At 43.0% G+C, this 21928-nt stretch overlaps 1 protein-coding gene and 1 pseudogene across 1 annotated transcript in view; both read left to right on the top strand.

Annotated features, from left to right (window-relative positions):
* Positions 1 to 8431, top strand: part of rasa2 (RAS p21 protein activator 2) — a 54776-nt gene extending 46345 nt beyond the window's left edge. The window contains exons 20-24 of the mRNA XM_014162395.3: positions 798 to 880; positions 1277 to 1485; positions 3361 to 3464; positions 3783 to 3960; positions 4114 to 8431. Coding sequence (XP_014017870.1) covers positions 798 to 880; positions 1277 to 1485; positions 3361 to 3464; positions 3783 to 3960; positions 4114 to 4144 — 605 coding nt within the window. The 3' untranslated portion in view covers positions 4145 to 8431. The remainder of the gene's footprint in view (positions 1 to 797; positions 881 to 1276; positions 1486 to 3360; positions 3465 to 3782; positions 3961 to 4113) is intronic.
* Positions 5812 to 21704, top strand: LOC106580894 (vitamin K-dependent protein S-like; annotated as a pseudogene).
* Positions 21705 to 21928: the final 224 nt, after the last annotated feature.

Here is a 21928-nt window from a genome sequence, read left to right as displayed (position 1 = left end):
TTCTCATAGTATTGGCAGGAGGTTTCAGTAAAATTGTGACAAGAACCATCGATCAGAATGTTAAGATCTGCATCTGGTTGGCTAGACATATATTTTTTATTTAACTTAGCTATGTGTGTGTGCGTGTGAGAGACTGAACTGGAAGGTAGAAGATATGCAGAGAATCAGATGGCGCTGGAGGTATGAGGGGTGGGGCCAGGGGGTGCCTCGGCCTGGAAATGCGGAGGAGGAAGGTGGCAGGCAGAGAAAGGAGCTCCCGCTTAAATGAGAGATTGAGATGGCAACATTCATCACATACCCAATGCACCTGGATTCACGTATGCAAGGGAGAGAGAAGGAAGGGGGAGGGAATGTGTGCGTGTGTGTGTGTGCAATGAAGTATCATCAGTGGATCAGACATTTCACTCTATCAGCTAGATAAAGGGAAGGAGTGTGAGCTGATAGGTGGAGACTGAAGAGAGACCAATGGCTGGAGCTGATACAGAGACTGCTTTTATAACTGTATATGGTTTGTGTGTTTTGGCCCGGCTATTGTCAGACACAGCGATGGAAATGGTTGTCTATCAAGTTTAAAGACTGTTCTCTTTTTATTTTTGTTGGAAGAGTTGGTGTGAAATGTAATGCTGTGCGTCTTCTAGTAGTCAAGGGTCAGATGGTGTAAGACCTCAATGTTCCTCCTAGTAATGCAGCTTGACCAAGACATGAGTGCTAGGGGTGCACATAAGGGTAAGAGTCCAATGTAGACATTTTGTGTGTGTGAGTATATTTAACATTTCTTTTTCTTTCTGTTTTCCAAGGGAAAGAAGCACTCTGCATTATCCCAGTGAAGGATATCCGGGCTGTGGAGAAACTGTACGAAAGTGCCTTTAACCGCAAAAATGTAAGCAGGACTGTCTTTGTCTGATGTGGTCTGTTTAGAGCCAGGAGTTTACCCTGGCCACCTACCTGACCAGTAAACGGTCAAGCACAGTTATACTATAGGCTAATGCAAAGGCCCAGAGGTTTTCCTGGTCAGGTCAAAATATCAGGAAAAACTCCTTTGGTTCTGTGTAAGTTGTGAGGGAAGTTCTTTGAGTTTACGCATTGAATTTGAACAGAAACGTATGTGGACTATGAGTGTTTGCTACTCAAAATAAAAACGTAATTGTCCGCGAAGGGCAATTCATTTGCACCATATTGACAGCCTGTCAGATATTTTGTGTGTGTGTGTGTGTGTGTGTTGTGTTGTGTTGTGTGTGTGTGTGTGTGTTATTGACAACCCCTCTCTCCTTTTTAGATGTTCCAGGTGCTCCACAGTGAGAAGCCACTGTACGTGCAGGCGGGGAACTGCGTGGAGGCCAGTGAGTGGGTGGAGGTGCTGAGCCAAGTGAGCCGCTGTAATCCGGACCGCCTGGGCACCTTCCACCCCTCGGCCTACGTGGCGGGGGCCTGGCTCTGCTGCAGGAGCCTGAGCGACAGCCAGCCGGGCTGCAAGCCCTGCACACCGTGAGTACTCACCCCTGAATCTCAAACCAACCTCTACTAGTCCCTAGGTCAGAGTTCCCCAATAACATTTTATAAAAATCAGGAAATAACCTCAGTGATTTTTCATTTAATAAATCTGTTCGCCATGTATCACCACACGTAAATAGAGGGACATGCAGTGAGCTCCAAAAGTATTGGGACAGTGACACATTTTGTTGTTTTGTCTCTGTACTCCAGCGCTTTGGATTTGAAATGATACAATGGCTATACGAGGTTAGACTGTCGGCTTTAATTTGAGGGTATTTTCATCCATAGTGGGTGAACAGTTTAGAAATTACAGCACTTTTTGTACATAGTCTCCCCATTTTTAGGGAACCAAAAAGTATTGTGCCAAATTCACTTATGTGTATTAAAGTAGTAAAAGTTAAGTCTTTGGTCCCATAGTCATAGCACACAATGACTACATCAAGCTTGTGACTGTACACATTTGTTGGATGCATTTGCTGTTTGTTTTATTGTAAATAAGAACATCATACATTAATGTGGATGCTACATGATTATGGATAATCCTGTATGAATCGTGAATAATGATGAGTGAGAAAGTTACAGAGGCATAAATATCATACCCCCCTGTTATTGTAATGGTGAGAGGTTAGCATGTTTTGCTATGATATACAATGCTAACCTACCCTGTTATTGTAATGGTGAGAGGTTAGCATGTTTTGGGGGTATGATATTTGTGTAACTTTCTCACTCCTCAATATGCACGATTCATTCAGGGGTATCCGTAGTAATGGTAGCATCCACATTAATGTAGATGTGTTTAGAAATATATTACATTCTTATTTACAATAAAAGTGACTAAAATGACAGCAATTATTTATTTCTATTGGGCACAAAATAATCTGAAACACAACCAAAACAAGTAGCAAATGCATCCAACAAGTTTGTAGAGTCACAAGCTTGATGTGGCCATTGTGTGCTAGGAATATGGGACCAAATACTAAACTTTTGGCTTCTTTAATACATGTATAAGTGAATTTGTCCCAGTACTTTTGGTCCCCTGAAATGGGGGGGACTATGTACAGAAAGTGTTGTAATTTCTAAACGGTTCACCCAATATGGATGAAAATACCCTCAAATGAAAGCTGACAGTCTGTAAATAAATCCAAAGTGCTGGAGAACAGAGCAAAAACAATAACAAAATTGTCACTGTCCAAATACTTTTGGAGGTCACTGTATGTGAATGTATCTGAATTTAATCAATGTTTGAAATGATTCTTGGGACACTTGTACAAATGATTTATAACTATGTTCCGGTCCCCGACCGTCCGCTCAAGGAGTGAATGTAATTGGGGACCTTTGACCTAGGAGCTTGTGTAGATCGGGGAGATTTGTATAGATGTATGGTTCATAGTATGAAAAGATAGTCAGCACTCACAAATTAAGTATCACTTTGATTTATTTTCAGTCAATTCATTGTGATGGCTAAAAATACATCTTGTAACTGCGGAAAGTAAGTCTGATTACTCCTGGGTTACAGCACCCAAATATTCGTTTATAGAACTTGAAAAGAGTTGAGCATAGAACGTTTTTATATGGTTCATAGTTCTATCTTGTACTCTGATCGCGCCAGGTGGAATTTGCCATATTTTGTGTACTGATGCTATCCTTCCCTCTCAGATCAACACAAGCTCCTAGAAGATAGAGGCTGCTTCCTCAAGGAAATTGATCTTATCAGAATCACTGCCTACTTGTATCAAACACCTGAGTCTTATTCAATAGGGAGCACCGTAGCGAAATTGGACAATTCCAGCACACGTTATTGGATAATTCCAGGTTTTCTGTTTTCTTCCATTTGGTGCCTAATGAACATGACCCTTTCTTCTCTCCCAGTACCTTGCTGGCTAACCTGCAGCTGGACATCGACTGTGACCGCGAGACGGAGAGAATCTTCTCCCTCCTCACCTCCAGCTACTCCAAGCTGCAGAAGATGGAAGGCAAGTGGGATTCTACCAGTCAATCGCCCAACTCTCAAAAATTAATATAAAAAGTATTCTTATCACAATAGATTATTTCTATAGTGGCTTATTGCATGAGGCATTTTCTCTTGAACCGTTCGTACCCTGCTGGCTCAGATATTTGATTTTCACATTGTCCTTTCCAGCTCGGTTCCTGCAACTATTGTGTGTGACTAACCAGGCTAGTACAGCTCGGATTGGCTTGGCTCAGTTTGGCCCTTTAGTGGGAATCTGGAAACAGTAGCTTGGTGTGATAGCCTGTGATGATGACCTCATGTATCTGTCTCCTGTGATCAGATGCGTGTGCCAGCATCGCTGTGTACCAGGGACCTCCGAAGGAGCAGGACGACTACTCCCTGTTCACCATCCAGGACCCCAAGGAGACATTCCACACAGTGCGGCAGATCACACACATCCTGGAGGAGCTGCAGAGAGAGCACGACACTCGCAGCGGCACCGCGCAGTACGGCAGCCAGTAAGTACACGCACGCACTCTCAAATACACACATACATATGTGTATACACAGACACTTATTCACATGTACTCACACACGCACACATGGATACACACATATGCGTAGACAGCCACGTAAATATTTATCCTCTTTGCTTTTCTGTGTCTTTCTAGAGAGAATCCGATAGTTGGGAAGACTTCCTAACCAGTCTAGGTGGGTCTGTCTGGCCTGAGTTCAACACTGGAGCCCCAGGGTGGCACCGTCGGGATTGGCACTGAGAACGCTGCCTGCCTCCGCGAATACCAAGAACGCATTACCCCCAAGGTCGTGCTCTGCCCCCCCCCTTCCCCGTCCACCACCGTGTGACTGGACGGACAGTCCAATAGAGGAAGTTAGAATTGTCACCTGACCAGAAGCTCTCATTGGTTCAGAAGAGGAGACCCTTGTTTTTTTAATTCTCTTTCCCCGTCTGTCTCCATCCCTCTCTCGTTCTCACACACCACTGCCCTAATCAGAGGAGTATGTGCTTGCTCTCGTCTTCTACTTGATTTGCACAAAACTCAATAATTTCATTGAAACCTCCCCTTTTTCTACAGTTCGGTGAAGACCAGACAACATCATTAGTTGGTGTGTGTGTGTGAATAGGCTGCTAAAATAATCCCTTTTATACACTCAATGTTTTCGATCGTCAACCATCAAGATGAAGCTCTCAATCTCTTGGGGCTTCACTGTTTGACGTCCGTTTACGACTAAACAGCAAGCTGATTTTGTTTATCTCATTTTCTATAAAAGGGAATTTTTCTCTCCTTCCTCCTCCTCTACCCACCTCCTATATTTTATGCTTTGAACAAATGCAGGTGTTTCAGAGTACAGTTAAGTGAATGAAACCGATCTGCCTTATTTTTCTTCATGGATGTATGTGTAAAAGTCTCTCTCGCATCCTCGGGTTAGGGAATTATGCCCAAGCACTTTACATATTTGGAATATTCCAGATGGCATCATTTTAGATACGTGGTATCAGTATACCCCCCACATTGATCAGTTAAATGATCTCGTTTACGTTCTCGTTTCCATTCCTGTACGATAACGTTTATAGCCTGTAGATTTTAATAGCTATTTTTCTTACACCAAAGATGAAAATTTCGTAGGATTGACTTGAATAAAAGGGTATAAATGTATTTTGAATACAGACTTTTTGAAAATGGAGAGAAGTGCAGGATATATTTAGTTCATGTACATTTTGGTAAATGCATTGTTCCTCTTTATAACGATGTAGACGATTTGATTGAGTAACATTCTAATGTTCTTTGGAAATGCAGAGGTACCGTGGTCGGTAGTCTAGAAATGTCTGTGACAACCGCTTCACCATGTAGTGATGTCACTGCATAACAATCTCCATAAATCACAACAAGATAGACAATCCCCTTCACTTGCCAATCTAGCACCTTAGATACTTATCACTGCATCACTGGCCCACATTAACTAGTGTCAAGCTCAGGGATGATAGATGAGTTTCCCACTAGTACACTGAACAAAAACATAAATGCAAGATGCAACAATTTCAAAGATTTTACTGAGTTACAGTTCATATAAGGAAATCAGTCAATTGAAATGAATTCATTAGGCCCTAATCTATGGATTTCACATGACTGGGAATACAGATATGCATCTGTGTTGATCACAGATACCTTAAAAAAAAGAAGGTAGTTGCGTGGATCAGAAAACCAGTCAGTATCTGGTGGGACCACCATTTGCCTCATGCAGTGCGACATCTCCTTCACATAGAATTTCAGTCTGATTGTGGAATGTTGTCCCACTCCTCTTCAATGGTTGTGCGAGGTTGCTGGATATTGGTTGGGAACTGGAACCCGATGTCGTACACGTCGATCCAGAGCATCGCAAACGTGTCCAATGGGTGACATGTCTGGTGAGTATGCAGGCCATGGAAGAACTGGGACATTTTCAGCTTCCAGGAAGTGTGTACAGATCCTTGCGCCATGGGGCCGTGCATTATGATGCTGAAACATGAGGTGATGGCAGCGGATGAATGGCACGACAATGGGCCTCAGGATCTCGTCACAGTACCTCTGCATTAAAATTCCCATCGATAAAATGCAATTGTGTTCGTTGTCCGTAGCTTATGCCTGCCCATACCAAAACCCCACCGCCACCTGTGGCACACATTTATATCACCAAACCACTCACCCACACAACACCATACACGCAGTCTACCATCTTCCCGGTACAGTTGAAAACCGGGATTCAATCCATTAAAAGCACACTTCTCCAGCGTGCCAGTGGCCATCAAAGGTGAGCATTGGCCCACAATTTGATGTCAAACAACAGTCAAGTCAAGACCCTGGTGAGAATGAAGAGCACGCAGATGAGCTTCCATGAGATGATTTCTGACAGTTTGTGCAGAAAGTCTTGGTTGTGCAAACCCACTGTTTCATCAACTGTCTGCTTTTCTTGTCTCAGAACATCCCGCAGGTGAAAAAGCCGGATGTGGGGGTCCTGAGCTTGCGTGGTTACACGTGGTCTGCGGTTGTGAGGCTGATTGGATGTACTGCCAAATTCTCGAAAACAACATTTTGGTAGAGAAATTAACATAAGATTCTCTGGCAACAGCCTTAGGGGTCATTCCTGTAGTCAGCATGCAGATTACACGCTCTGTGGCATTGTGTTGTGATAAAACTGCACATTTTAGAGTGGATTTTTATTGTCCCCAGCACAAAGTGCACCTGTGTAATGATCATGCTGTTTAATCCGCTTCTTGAAATGCCACACCTGTCAGGTGAATGGATTATCTTGGCAAAGGAGAAACACTCACTAACAGGGATGTAAAGAAAAGTATAAACAACATTTTAGAGACAAGCTTTTTGTGCGTATGGGAAATATCTGGGATCTTTTATTTCAGCTCATGAAACATGGGACCAATACTTTACATGTTGCGTTTATATTTTTGTTCAGTGTAATTACGAGTTGGAGGGGCGTTCAAGTGGATTTTTTTCCCCCCAGTCGTACGTGGGGGGGAAAAAGTTTTTATTTGTCGCACACACAGATTCGCAGCTGTTAAAGCAGGTCCAGTGAAATGCTTATAAAGGATGCAGGTCAGGGAAGTCTAATTTCTGGTGAGTGGCCGCCGATCTAATGTCCCAAAGTTATTTTTGGTTGTAGGAAATAATACTACCTAATTCTACCACCTTCCCACTTGGTTATGAACACAGCATTAGTCACACCGTTCTTTTATCATTTTATCAGTCAACCCGTAGGAACAACAGTGTGTAAACAGATGCCTAGAAACTTGAACTTGGATCAACAACAAGAAGGTAACGTGTATCAGCGTTAGTACAGGGTTAACCATGTTTCAGATGTATTTTGGTTTGGCTTGTGGAACTATTTGCTGTCAGAAGTTTTGTCTTTGGTCCGTCATATATTCCCAACATGCATGTCCTGTATATTTAACTGTATCTTTTTTTTTTTTTACATTTTGTATGTATCTTTTTTTTAACACGGCAAAAAAATCTGTGTTGGTGTGTTACCGCACCTTGTTCTTTGTCTTCAGTGGTACTAGGAAGCTGGCTGCTTTTCATGTCACAGAGAGTCTAATGTATGGTAGCTTGCTGCGGAGTCTACATCTATAGCTTATGCAACGTTACAGAATTTAACGTTGTCTGGAACACCAGGGTCGTGTTCATTACAGCACACAGCGGAACACTTTTTGCAATGGATAAAGAAAATGAGCATCTACCTGTTTGTCTGTTTTCTTGCGTTTGGTGCCTAATGAACACAACCCAGGTTAGGTCCCACCTGATTTTGTTTGTCAGCGGTGTTGCTGAAAGCTCTTGGCCTCATGGTTCTTGTCCTTTGTCAGCCTATTCTGATGTGTAGGTAAAGATGTCATCATGAGTGAGCTTGTTGCTTCATTGGTTTTCTTTCACCAATCTCAAACGGTTTTCAATCGATCACCGCATCATCTCCTCACCTTTGACAGTCAGATGTTTTATCATGTTGTATCTTTAACGTTGTCGGAAACTTTTTTTAGAGCCGTGAGAAACAGGCCTTTACTAACCCCCCTCACCCCCCCAAAGGGTACAAGGATTATTAGAAACATGTCTTACATTGTGTGTGTGTGTGTGTGTGTGTGTGTGTGTGTGGGCCCATTTAACAATTTAACAAAACATGGGAAGTCGAGTGATGGTTAACAGTCGATCCCTCGACAGGCCTTCATGTGAACAGTATCTGTGAATTCATCGCCATGACATAATCAGCAGTCTTTTGAATGTTAAATTCAATCATTGCAAAGAGAATCGGTTATTTTCATATTTCACCCCTGTAAACCTACCATTGCATACAGGACTGGAGTACATATCTTTGTTATTTAAACATTTTTTTAATTTTCCACAACCAGAAAGTCAAATCATATCTCCTGTTTTTTTTTTATTCGTTCATTTGAAATGATTTACAATAAACATGTTGCCAACCCTTTCACTTCAGGTGTGTGGTCTTTACTAAATGTCAGCTCTAGGGGAGGCGGAGTAGAGTAGAAACATTAGCCTGGACCCAGATCTGTTTGTAACACCTTGCCATCTCCTATGGTCATTGGAGTTGGTAATATGGCACAAACAGATATGGAACCAAGCTATAAAGACATTGGGTGGAGAACACAAGAAGGGGCTATATTATTTAGCAGGTTGCTGTTTTATTGGGATGAGTTTTGTTCTGGAGGCAGAACTGAGCGATTTCCGCTAGATGGGCCAGCTGCATAGTCAAAATTGGCTATATTGTAAAATAATGAGCTTATCGGTCAGAGTTTTAGGTCAGGATTAAAATCCGATTTTATGACTTTGTGGCTGACCGCTGGTGACCACTGCAGAGCTACCTGCAGAACTAGATTCATGACACAATGCTAACCTTCTATCCTTTTCATGAGACCATTAGAGAGCTGTACAGTCAACCAGCCAACAGTGTATACTGAACTCTGCGATGTAGAAGTTGTTTTCAGTTTGGGAAATGGGTTTACTATTGGCAGCACTTCACATGGAACAACTAATCATCCGCAAACCATTAAAGCACATTTTATTTCCTTCCCAGTAATTGCCTCTGTCACTTCAGTGGACTCGTCACAATAAGAATGACTTGAAGAACGTCTGTGGCATGTTGGATTTAAGTCTCTTCCCCCAGATTTTCTCTAGCTTTTGGATGTACTGTAGATATGCTGTAATGTAGATTCATAAATCAGTCTGTGTAGATCAGGGGTGCCCAAACTTTTGGACTTGGAAACCCCTTAAACATGGTTTATCTATATATAAGATCATTCTGGAAGACTGGCAAACCCAATCTAATTTTGTTGGGGGCCATGTTTGGCCCGCAGGCCCCACTCTGGATGGCCCTGCTATAGATAAAGAGGGAGAGACCAGGAATAGTGTGATAGCCCGCCTCCCCTGTCCTAACCAAGGACTGCCCATGTGCACAACAGCATAAGTTACTCTTTAGCCCCGGTACCCTTTTCAAGCACCAGCTGCATTCTCCTGAAGGCACATATTGGACTGTCACTTTTGATATCTTCCGTGACCAAAAAGTACGTCTTAATATATTCATCTGTGTGAAGACAAAGACCGTTCTCTTTACACAACAACAACAAAGTCGGAACTGATTGACTTTAAGTCAGAACATTTAAGTCAGAACATATGCTGTCTGTTTTCTTCATTTGTTTTGTCCCTGTCATCGCACATTGCTTTGATGCTTCGATGTCGACCGCATAGTGTGAGACTTCACAATTTCCACCTGCAGTCTACCCTTCCCCTGCAGATTGACACTAGTCTTGCTTTTCAAATGAAAGTAAGCATGTAATATCAAAAACATGTCGGAACAAATCTCTTTATGATGCCACAGCATGGCTTACGACGGATTTAGAAAAAGACTTCATGTTTCTACCGAGCCATCCGTTTTCTGATGCCAAACCAATTCCTTAAATAGACCATTAAGATTCAAGTGCTTTTAAAAAAAAATTACACTTGCCAAGAACAATGACTTTAAAAGGGGTCAGTGTTCCCTCTGTGTTTGGACCGAAGAATGACATAATAGCATCTGTGGTTTGGACACTATCTGACACACACAAACACACACACCTCCTTGACCCAGACATTGACCTCCCCATCATGGTTTATTTTGTTGGCTCATCTCCATCCTTATCTGCCAGGGCCAGGTTTGCCAAACTCTGGGAAAGAGACCAATTTCTCAAGACTTCTCAGTTTCCCTGTATCTCTTGTCTTATCGGGTGATGCTCCAGCCCAGTACATAGCCTACAGGGCCAGACAAAGGACCAGGACCAAAGAATCAGACTTGAGATGAGCATACAACATAAACCCCTCAAGGAACGTCTGGTTAAGAGAATCAAGCACCCCAAAGGACAGTGAAAAGAAGTAGACGGAAGTAGATTGTTTGCATGGAAGAGGTTAGTGCTAGCACTGCTGACCCTAGGGATGTGGGTTCATCCAGCGCTTGAACGGATACTGGAGGTAAGAGACGAAACGATGACATTATTTTACTATATGGTTCTACTCACACAGGGTTGGGAAGTAACTGATTGCATGTAATCTGATTACAAAACGGTATCAGTTAAGGTACCAACAAAAATATTTGAATCAGATTACAGATACTTTTGAAAAAATGTATTACTTCTTGGATTACTTGTCAATTCAGAAAAGATGTTTGTGAAAAAAATACGTGACACTGTTTTCTCAATGACATTCAATTCAACATTGAAAAAGGGTGCAAGTTTGTTTGTTCCAGCTGAGCGAGTCTGACCACAAATCAGAGACCAATAGGATGACACACCAAATTCATTTGATGGATCTTTTTTTGTCTTCTAATGCCTCTCAAGGGGAAAGTAATACAAAAGTAACAAAGTAATCAGATTACGTTACTGAGTTTGGGTAATCCAGAAATGAGGTTACTGATTTTTGGACAGGTAACTAGTAACCATAACAGATTACATTTAGAAAGTGACCTACCCAACCCTGCTAACACAGTTACTGTGAGTACACACACACAGACAGGTTTTTTCCATTTAATTAGTGCAGCAATTGTTATAAATTGTTTGGTTACGTAAATGTCACTCTTGTTTGTTTAGCTAGCTTTCCTATTATCACAAATGTTGCCTACATGAACAATATTCTTGTGTTGTTTCAACCCCATAGGCATCACCGGAATGCTACTCTTTTGTCGAGTCTAGGTCCTCATATCTCCTCTACACTAGGAAGAGCTTTGTGGGGAATGTCCCCATTCTGGACTTCAAGGTCACAGAGTTGACCAGGTAGACTATAGGGATCATGACACCACTGAGCACTCCCCTTTTCAGAACATTTAACCAGCCGGGGCACATCCGGCTGAACCACACTGACTGAACCAGGTCCCACCTAGTCTCTCATTTATATACACTGAGTGTCCAAAACATTAAGAACACCTTAACACAATCCATGTCTCAAGGCTTAAAAATCCTTCTTTAACCTGTCTCCTCCCTTTCATCTACACTGATTGAGGAGGATATAACAAGTTACATCAATAAGGGAACATAGCTTTCACATGGATTCACCTGATCAATCTATGTCTTGGAAAGAGCAGGTGTTCTTAATGTTTTGTGTATGCTCAATAAGAGGTAACACTGTTATGATAACGTCTGTGTTTTGACATGTCTGTCTATGTCTGTCCATCTGTAGCTTTGACTCGGAGTTTGAGCTGCGTACTCTGGACCCGGAGGGGGTGATATTCTTCGGGGACATCAACGGGCAGCAGAACTACTTCCTGCTGGCGGTGGTCCATGGGAACCTGAGCGTCCAGATGAGCCGCAGGGACGGAAAGGTCCTCGTCACCTCAGGGCCCAAGATCGGTGATGGGGAGTGGGAAAAGGTGAGGTCCTGAACCGTACCCTCTAAATTACTTTGTGACAGTAGGCTATGTTATAACCATAACATAATTACCATGTGGAAAATGTACAGGTAACTGACAAAATAAAGGAAACACCAACATAAAGTGTTTTAATAGGGCGTAGGGCCACCACGACAGCTTCAATGCGCCTTGGCATAGATTCTACAAGTGTTTGGAACTATATTGGAGGGATGTGACACCATTCTTCCATGAGAAATTCCATAATTTGGTGTTTTGTTGATCCTGGTGGAAACACTGTCTTTGGCACACTCCAGAATCTCCCATAAGTGTTCAATGGCGAACGTGCATAAAGATGTCAGAATTCAAATATGACTTCATTGTTTTACCAATATGCAATGAGATTTCGAACTACGGCGCACAATATTGTTCAATGTGCCAATACATCAGCACAATCTACTTTTTCGTTTTTTCGAATTGCCGACATCTTGAAGCTAAAATGGGGATCATGTTTACTAATGAACACACAAGGAAAAAGAGTAATGGATAATGTACAGTTATGACCAAGTTTTGAGAATGACACAAATATTAATTTTCATAAAGTCTGCTGCCTCAGTGTCTTTAGATATTTTTGTCAGATTTTACTATGGAATGCTGAAGTATAATTACAAGCATTTCATAAGTGTCAAAGGCTTTTATTGACAATTACATGAAGTTGATGCATAGAGTCAATATTTGCAGTGTTGACCCTTCTTTTTCAAGACCTCTGCAATCTGCCCTGGCATGCTGTCAATTAACTTCTGGGCCACATCCTGACTGATGGCAGCCCATTCTTGCATAATCAATCCTTGGAGTTTGTCAGAATTTTTTTATTTTTTTTTTGTCCACCAGCCTCTTGAGGATTGACCACAAGTTCTCAATGGGATTAAGGTCTGGGGAGTTTCCTGGCCATGGACCCAAAAAATCGATGTTTTGTTCCCCGAGCCATTTAGTTATCACTTTTGCCTTATGGCAAGGTGCTCCATCATGCTGGAAAAGGCATTGTTCGTCACCAAACTGTTCCTGAATGGTTGGGAGAAGTTGCTCTTGGAGGATGTGTTGGTACCATTCTTTATTCATGGCTGTGTTCTTAGGCAAAATTGTGAGTGAGCCCACTCCCTTGGCTGAGAAGCAACCCCACACATGAATGGTCTCAGGATGCTTTACTGTTGGCATGACACAGGACTGATGGTAGCGCTCACCTTGTCTTCTCCGGACAAGCTTTTTTCCGGATGCCCCAAGCAATCGGAAAGGGGATTCATCAGAGAAAATGACTTTATCCCAGTCCTCAGCAGTCCAATCCCTGTACCTTCTGCAGAATATCAGTCTGTCCCTGATGTTTTTCCTGGTGAGAAGTGGCTTCTTTGCTGCCCTTCTTCGCACCAGGCCATCCTCCAAAAGTCTTCACCTCACTGTGCGTGCAGATGCACTCACACCTGCCTGCTGCCATTCCTGAGCAAGCTCTGTACTGGTGGTGCCCCGATCCCGCAGCTGAATCAACTTTAGGAGACGGTCCTGGCGCTTGCTGGACTTTCTTGGGTGCCCTGAAGCCTTCTTCACAACAATTGAACCACTCTCCTTGAAGTTCTTAATGATCCAATAAATGGTTGATTTAGGTGCAATCTTACTGGCAGCAATATCCTTGCCTGTGAAGCCCTTTTTGTGCAAAGCAATGATGACGGTACGTGTTTCCTTGCAGGTAACCATGATTGACAGAGGAAGAACAATGATTCCAAGCACCACCCTCCTTTTGAAGCTTCCAGTATGTTATTGGAACTCAATCAGCATGACAGCGTGATCTCCAGCTTTGTCCTCGTCAACACTCACACCTGTGTTAACGTGAGAATCACTGACATGATGTCAGCTGGTCCTTTTGTGGCAGTGCTGAAATGCAGTGGAAATGTTTTTTGGGGATTCAGTTCATTTACATGGCAAAGAGGGACTTTGCAATTAATTGCAATTCATCTGATCACTCTTCATAACATTCTGGAGTATATGCAAATTGCCATCATACAAACTGAGGCAGCAGACTTTGTGAAAATGTATATTTGTGTCATTCTCAAATCTTTTGGCCACGACTGTACAGTATGAGATATTTCTGGTAAGTGCATGGGGGCTGCCATCTTTATGCACCTCTGCAATTGGGTTGAGATCTGGTGACTGAGACGGCCATGGCATATGGTTGACATTGTTCTCATGCTCAAACCCTTTGGTGACCACTGGTGCCCTGTGGATGGGGGCATTGTCATCCTATGGGGGCACAGCCATGGTAGCCAAAATAATGCCCTGCCCAGAATTTTTATATACGCAACCCTAAGCATGATGGGACATTAATTGCTTAATTAACTCAGGAACCACACCTGTGTGGAAGCAACTGCTTTCAATATACTTTGTATCCCTCATTTAGTCAAATGTTTCCATTATTTTGTCAGTTACCTGTGATAGCCATGCAATAGCAATGTGGGCCATGTAATAACCGTGTCAATACAATGTAATACCCACATGGGCTATGTATTAGTGATCCAATACCAATGTATTATCCAATGTAATGACCATGCAATAATAGTGTTGGTCTTGTAATAACCTAAGGGCCAGCATAAAAGCCATGCCCACATATGACCCCTTAACTAATCTAAATCTTACCTGTACATTATGGATGCAGATTACAGTGATGAAACAGGAGGGAGCTGTGGCTGTATGCGTAGGCTCGGAGGCAGTCGTCACAGTTCAGCAGTCTGCTGAGAGCCACATGGCCGAGAGGCAACGGCGTCCTGAGAATCTCCATCGGAAACCTGGTCCCAGATAGACAAGTTTATTATTTTATTTTATGTCGCCTTTATTTAACCAGATAGGCCAGTTGAGAACAAGTTCTCATTTACATCTGCGACCTGGCCAAGATAAAGCAAAGCAGTGTGACAAAAACAACAACACAGAGTTACACGTGGGATAAACAAACGTACAGTCAATAACACAATAGAAACATCTGTATACAGTGTGTGCTAAGGAAGTAAGGAGGTAAGGCAATAAATAGGCCATAGTGGCGAAGTAGTTACCCTGGGGGTGAGTCTTGTTACCACCCACCTGACTGACAGGGAGCAGAATGGGAGGATGTGAGAGGACCCATGGGAAGGAATGTGCCTAGAGAGGGGTTAGGACCTAACAGGGACACAGCAGGGTTGCAGACAGGCTGGAGGTGGGGGTGAGAGATAATTAAGGTGTAGAAGGCGTAGTGCTAGCATGTTGTGAGAGGTTTTTGAAGGGAATTTGTGTCTGCACAGTAAAGGTTAGGACCTTTACATTCCGTGGTTAGGCGCAATAGTAATAAAACACAGGGTTGCAGATGGGGTGGGAGGGTGGTGGGACATTAAGAGAGAGCGTGAAGGGGTAGTGGTAAAACGTGAAGTGAGGTTTTTGGAGGAAAATGTGTGACTGCAAAGGGCTTGGGAACAATGTTAGTAAGTACACTGGGGTTGCATCAAGATACACCCTATTCCCTGTCTAGTGTACTACATTTGACCTATAAATCAAATTAAATGTCACATGGGCTGAATACAATCTTACTGCATCTCAGTGCAAGAGGCGTCACTGCAGTCCCTGGTTCGAATCCAGCTGCATCACATCCAGCTGTGATTGGGAGTCCCACAGGGTGGCGCACAATCGGCCCAGCGTTTGATTAGTTTAGTTGTTCAGCAGTCTTATGGCTTTGGGGGTAGAAGCTGTTAAGGAGCCTTTTGGTTCTAGACTTGGCGCTCCGGTACCGCTTGCCTTGCGGTAGCAGAGAGAGCAGTCTGACTTGGGTGACTGGAGTCTTTGACAATTGAATAGCGTGCCATTTGGGACACAGCCTGGGTTGCGGAAGAAGAAGGGCATGGGGTGAAACATTGAAGGCTCGCTAGTGGGACACCAGCTACTATGCCCTCCTTAATTATTGCAACAGTCAAGCATTTTTCATATTTTTGGGCTCTATACAAAAGTCTAAATTGAGTGAATTGGACCATTTTCCTGTCCTGCTAAGCATTCAAAATGTACTTTTGGGTGTCAGGGAAAATATAAATAGGAAAGTACAGATACCCCAAAAAAACAACTTTAGTACTTCAAAGTATATTTACTTAAGTACTTTACACCACTGACTGTCTGTGGAGAAGGGAGTAAACCAGGGATCTGGCTGGTTCTCATAACATTAGGTTTGCTCATCTAATCCGTGTGCAATGATAACCACTGTGCTCTTTGAAACTCTAATAATGATTTTCAGAGTTGGACCGCACAGCCTGAGCCAGTTCTCTGACACACCAACTTTCTCACCATGATAAGAACAACAAGATCAAAGCATAGCATATGGCTCAGTGTTTAACCACTCCTAAGAGAACATGAACTGTAGATCATATCACTTGAACACTATTTTATACCCCACACAAACAGAAATCCATGGTTAGGAGCAATAGAAATAAAACACAGGGTTGCAGATGGGGTGGGAGGGTGGTGGGACATTAAGAGAGAGCGTGAAGGGGTAGTGGTAAAACGTGAAGTGAGGTTTTTGGAGGAAAATGTGTGACTGCAGAGGGCTTGGGAACAATGTTAAGGTCAACTACCCCGAAATGTTTCCAAGGACCTAAAATATAGGTCCCAGACTTTTTCCCTGTCAGGGTGCGTGGTCAGAATAAAATCCTGTCCCTCGTCATGTGACGGGGAACTGAGGTGGCCTACCTAGAGGGTTAAAGCCAATAGAGCCGACTCCAGGAAAGTAGGACCCAGGGGCAATATGTACCCAGCACCTCTGCACCTTGAAATCCTGCAGGGTCCGCTCCAGGATGCTGGAGTCCTAGCTGACCCAGTCCCAGCTCCGCATGCACCCATCCAGAAGAGTGTTCAGACAGACAGACAGACAGACAGACAGACAGACAGACAGACAGACAGACAGACAGACAGACAGACAGACAGACAGACAGACAGACAGACAGACAGACAGACAGACAGACAGACAGACAGACAGACAGACAGACAGGAAATGGTATAGAAAAACAAGCCCCATGTGATTGCCCTTCACTACATAGCGCTGTTCTTTCTTATTTTTATTTTTCCATTTTAAAATAGTCTAATTCAGATTAAGAGGGACAGTGGGTTCATTCAAAGAACAGACACATGCTGTTTGTGTAGAGTATAAAATACAATGTTAAAATTATATGAACTGCAGTTCATGCTGTCTCAGGAGTGATTGAACTCTGAGCTCTGCTTTGATCCTGTTGTTCTTATCATGGTGAGAAAGTTGGTGTCAGAGAACTGTCCCAGGATGTGCAGTCCAGCTGTGAAAATCATTATTAGAGTTGACAAGAGCACAGTGGTTATCATTACACACAGATTAGAGAAGCAAATCTCACGTGATGAGAACCAGCCAGATCCCTGGTTAACTCCCATCTCCACAGAGTCTCACATCCCGTGCCCTTCTTCTTCTGCTACCCAGCCTATATCCCAAATGGCACCCTATTCCAGTTATGGGTAAAAAGTAGGACACTACACAGGGAATAGGGTGTAATTTGTGATGCAACCCCAGTGTACTTATTAATATAAGTAATTTTTGGGGGACTGAAACAGTTCTGTTTGTCAACAATATCACTCCAAAATACATGTTTGACTTAGAATTAAAGATTTTGGTAAAGAAGTTTCCAACGATTTTAGTCCATAGTTTTCATACTCCCATTCCATGCATCTTTTTCTATCACAGGGCTTTACGTTTTCTTTTCACAGGGCTTTACGTTTTCTATCACAGGGCTTTACGTTTTCTTTTCACAGGGCTTTATGTTTTCTTTTCACAGGGCTTTGTTTTCTTTTCACAGGGCTTTACTTTTCTATCACAGGGCTTTACGTTTTCTATCACAGGGCTTTACGTTTTCTTTTCACAGGGCTTTACGTTTTCTTTTCACAGGGCTTTACGTTTTCTATCACAGGGCGTTACGTTTTCTTTTCACAGGGCTTTATGAAGAGCCTGTATCTGAAATCTTCTTTTATTTATTTTATTTGATAGATTTTCAAATATGAGATAAAAAACGGTACAAACCCAACCCCTCATTCTCTCATCCATCCATCCCTACTTCCTGCCCTCCCATCCATCCCTCTCTCCAATCCATCCTCCCTTCCGCCCTCCAATCTACCCTCCCTCCCTCCAATCCACCCACCAACCAAGGCATCATACAAAGGATATACTATTAAAGTATGGGGCGGCAGGTAGCCTAACTGGAAGGTTGCAAGATCGAATCCCCGAGCTGACAAGGTAAAAATCTGTCAAGGCAGTTAACCAACTGTTCCTAGGCCGTCATTGAAAATAAGAATTTGTTCTTAACTAACTTGACTAGTAAAATAAAGGTGTAAATGAAATAGGACAGAAACAAACAGAAAAACAGTAATAGAAACAAAAACTATGGAAAAAGTTCAATAAAAATTATTATCAGCACAAATGGCCACTAGAACAGACATGACTGCTTACCAAAATATGCAAGTTACTCTAAGTAAAAGACAGGCTCTCCACGTATTGTATTAATGGGGACCAAGTTAAGTCAAACTTATGTTGGGACCCATGCACAGTGTACCTAACCTTTGCCAGAGGCAGAGATGACATCACCTCCTTAACCCACTGCATAAAGGAGGGCGGCTTTGCAGACTTCCAGTGAAAGAGGACAAGGCGGCAAGCTAGCAGCGGGGAAGTACCCTAAAAATGGCAGTGAACGGGTTGTGGCTAACAGTTGTATTACACATATGTGAGAATGCCTCAAAAATGGGGTCCCAGAAGCCACTTGAAGATTGGCATGACCAAAACATGTGTCCCACAGTCACTGGACTCTTGTATTTGAATTCTAAGCGGAACACAGAACTTCTCTCGCGGGAAGAAAACAATTCAGATATGGGTAAAAATGTGTAAACCTACCCCTTTAAGAATGGACCGCTGGTTAACTCCCATCTCATTTACATTTACCTCATTTAGCAGATGGTCTTATCCAGAGCGACTTGCAGGAGCAATTAAGGTTAAGTGCCTTGATCAAGGGCACATTGACAGATTTTCCACCTTGGCTGCTCAGGGATTTGAATCAGTGACCTTTCGATTACTAGCCCAACGCTCTTAACCACCAGGCTGCCTGCCATCTCCACAGAGAGTCTCACATGCTCCCATACTGTAGCTACTGTCCCACGGCATTTCATTCTTGCCATTACTTCAATAACATCTGAAGCTGAAGTTTAAGTATTTGGATCAGGTGCTTTCCTTATTTTGTCAGTAATGTAAAAAGCGTGACGACATTCAATTGTCTGTAAAAGGAACACTGCATTGTTGTATGAACAAGAAAGTGCACCGGTTAGGGTGCAGAGTGATATGCATGTTATGTTTGTCTTTGTGTCTGCGGTGCTGCTGGGAAACTCTTCAGATGAGCCAGATGGTGCAGACTGGACTCTCTCTGTGGAGCTAGCTCTCAGAACGGTTTCAGCCAGAGGCTCTCTCTTCATCCTCGTAGACACTCAGAACGACTACATTCTCTCCTTGGAACTCAACCACCCTTCACAGGTAACACTCCGGAACTATACAGCCTCACGGCCCAACTGATCTGGACCAGCGTTTTTCTTACGTTATAGTCTCTATCTTCTCTCAATCCTTCACTATTACTGCTTTGGAAATGTTTACGATCTTGAAGAATGGCACAATGGCAAATCCTAACAAATGGCAAAGAGATGGCCAACACAAGCACACACACACACACACACACACACACACACACACACACACACACACACACACACACACACACACACACACACACACACACACACACACACACATAAATGTAACCTTTATTTAACTAATTCTTATTTTACAATGACGGCCTACCCCGGCCAAACCCTAACCCGGATGACGCCGGGCCAATTGTGCGCCGCCCTATGGGACTCCCAATCACAACCGGTTGTGACACAGCCTGGATACACATACTCACGCGGGTCACTCAAACACACATGCACGCACTCCCACACCCACACACACACACCCACACACACACACACATACACACAGCAGCAGGTCACAAAGAAGTCACACACACATACTCCTGCCTCCATAGAGTCTGGGAACTGACTTGATTAGCCCAATGCTCACATGTTGTGATGTCATGCAAAATGCCAAGCAGGAAGAGGTCAAACTTTCCGAAAGAGGCTTTGTTCAAATTATGTCACTGTCAGCATGCCACACTTTAAGATGATTTAACTCCTGGAAATCCCCCAACATATATACATGAACAGATCTCTGTTGGACTTCAACACACATTCTTTGTGCTGTGTGGAACAAACCCTGACTTTTACCTTTTGCGTCTTTCTAAGGCACAAACAGATGTGTTGCTGTTTCCTTTTGCAGATTGTTTTGTTGATACCGATTGTTGATCTGGCATTCGCTATCTCTCTTTATGAAATTTGTTTCCATATGACAATGTGTTAACAATTTTTCTGGACCAACGGAGATCCTTTTTAAACCCAAACGAAGCATTACCTCCAATCCCTATCCAAACACAGCCTTATGGGGTGATATAAAGCAAAAACAATCTCTCCTTGGTAAGTTTGTATTCATCCATTGTTAGTGTTTCCTGTGACCTAGGAACTGATGCTGCGTTTGAGGGGGACTCTATTCTAGTTGCGCAGCTACCCCCAGGCCCTCTGCTCTGGTGAGAGTCAGTTCCTGCAGCTGCAAGTGAGGCCAGGCCAGCTGGTGATTGGCATGGGTGTAACCAAGGCAACCATGAAGTTGACAGAAGCGGACTATGAGCTCCTGAAGAGGGTGTTGAGCCAACCAGGGAGCATGGTGTACCTGGGGGGCGGGCCATGTGAGAAATGAGTCTCAAATGACACCCTATTCCCTACATAGTGCACTACTCTAGGCCAGATACTTTTCTCTTCCAATCCTATTCACACCGTCTTCCCACAACAACTGATCCTATTCCTCTTACTCTTTCACCATTCTACTCTTACACACTTAAGAAGGCCGCAAAGCCGAAACGTCTGTGTACGCTATCCCTGATGCAGTGAAATTAATAAAATAAAAAATGTCATCTTTATGCAGCATATTTTTTAAGTGTGGACCCATCACACCTTTTTACTATTCTACTCTTCCCACACTCTCTCACCCTCAACCTTTCCTCTTATTTTCAGCTCTCTCATTCGTTTCACCTCATTCTTCTTTTTTTCATTCTTTCTCACATACCATGTCCCAGAATCATTCTCTCTATCTCCTCTCCATTTATTGTCCACTACTACTGCCCTCCCACTTTGCATAATTTCAACCAACATCTCCTCTCCGTTATTTTCATCTAGCTATGTTCATGTTTCCTGGATCACCTCACAAATCAGATAAGCTGATTTTCTACATTTCACCCCAGAATGACCATATGCTTCCTGGTCATGTGGTGACATATAACCAATAAAAAAAGGGTGACTACAGTACGTTCAGATGTTAAAATAAATATAAATAAAGTGCATTCCTTCCTCCTTTAAATGATGATTGCAAGTTCTGCCCTACAGTACCTGTCCAGTCATGTCTCATCAGTGATTACTTCTAGGAAGGAAGGAAGGAAAGATGCACAACTCAGTTACTTGAACAGGGCCTCTCTTTGACCTTTGACTGTGTCCAGAGGGGGAGTCCAGCTTCCACGGCTGTCTCCAGGCCAAGATCCAGGGTGTCAACGTCGACCTTGACCTGGCAGAGGTCAAACACAGGGATGTCCGCTCTCACAGCTGCCCTGTCGCCCTTGACATCTGAGATGGGAAGTGGAGCCGCTGTTACACAGCACTGCTTATAAGACTACATGAGACCACTTAAACCACTGTTTACTGTTTGGCCGTTGTCTGTCTCTCAACGTTTTACTCTGTCTCATATGGCTATTTATGTAACAACTGTAACACATGTTACTGCAGAGTGCAGTAATATTGTATTTTCTAATAGTTGTATTTGTATTGAAGCATCTCTGACGTGAGGGATGTTCATTTGAAGTACAAGAGAAGGATTGCATTTTCTTTGTGTAGATCGTTTTGTCTAACTTTTTT

Source organism: Salmo salar, chromosome 20 (assembly GCF_965601325.2).
Source record: "Salmo salar chromosome 20, fSalSal1, whole genome shotgun sequence".
Classification (NCBI taxonomy): domain Eukaryota; kingdom Metazoa; phylum Chordata; class Actinopteri; order Salmoniformes; family Salmonidae; genus Salmo; species Salmo salar.
This window is presented reverse-complemented; position numbering and strand designations above follow the sequence as displayed.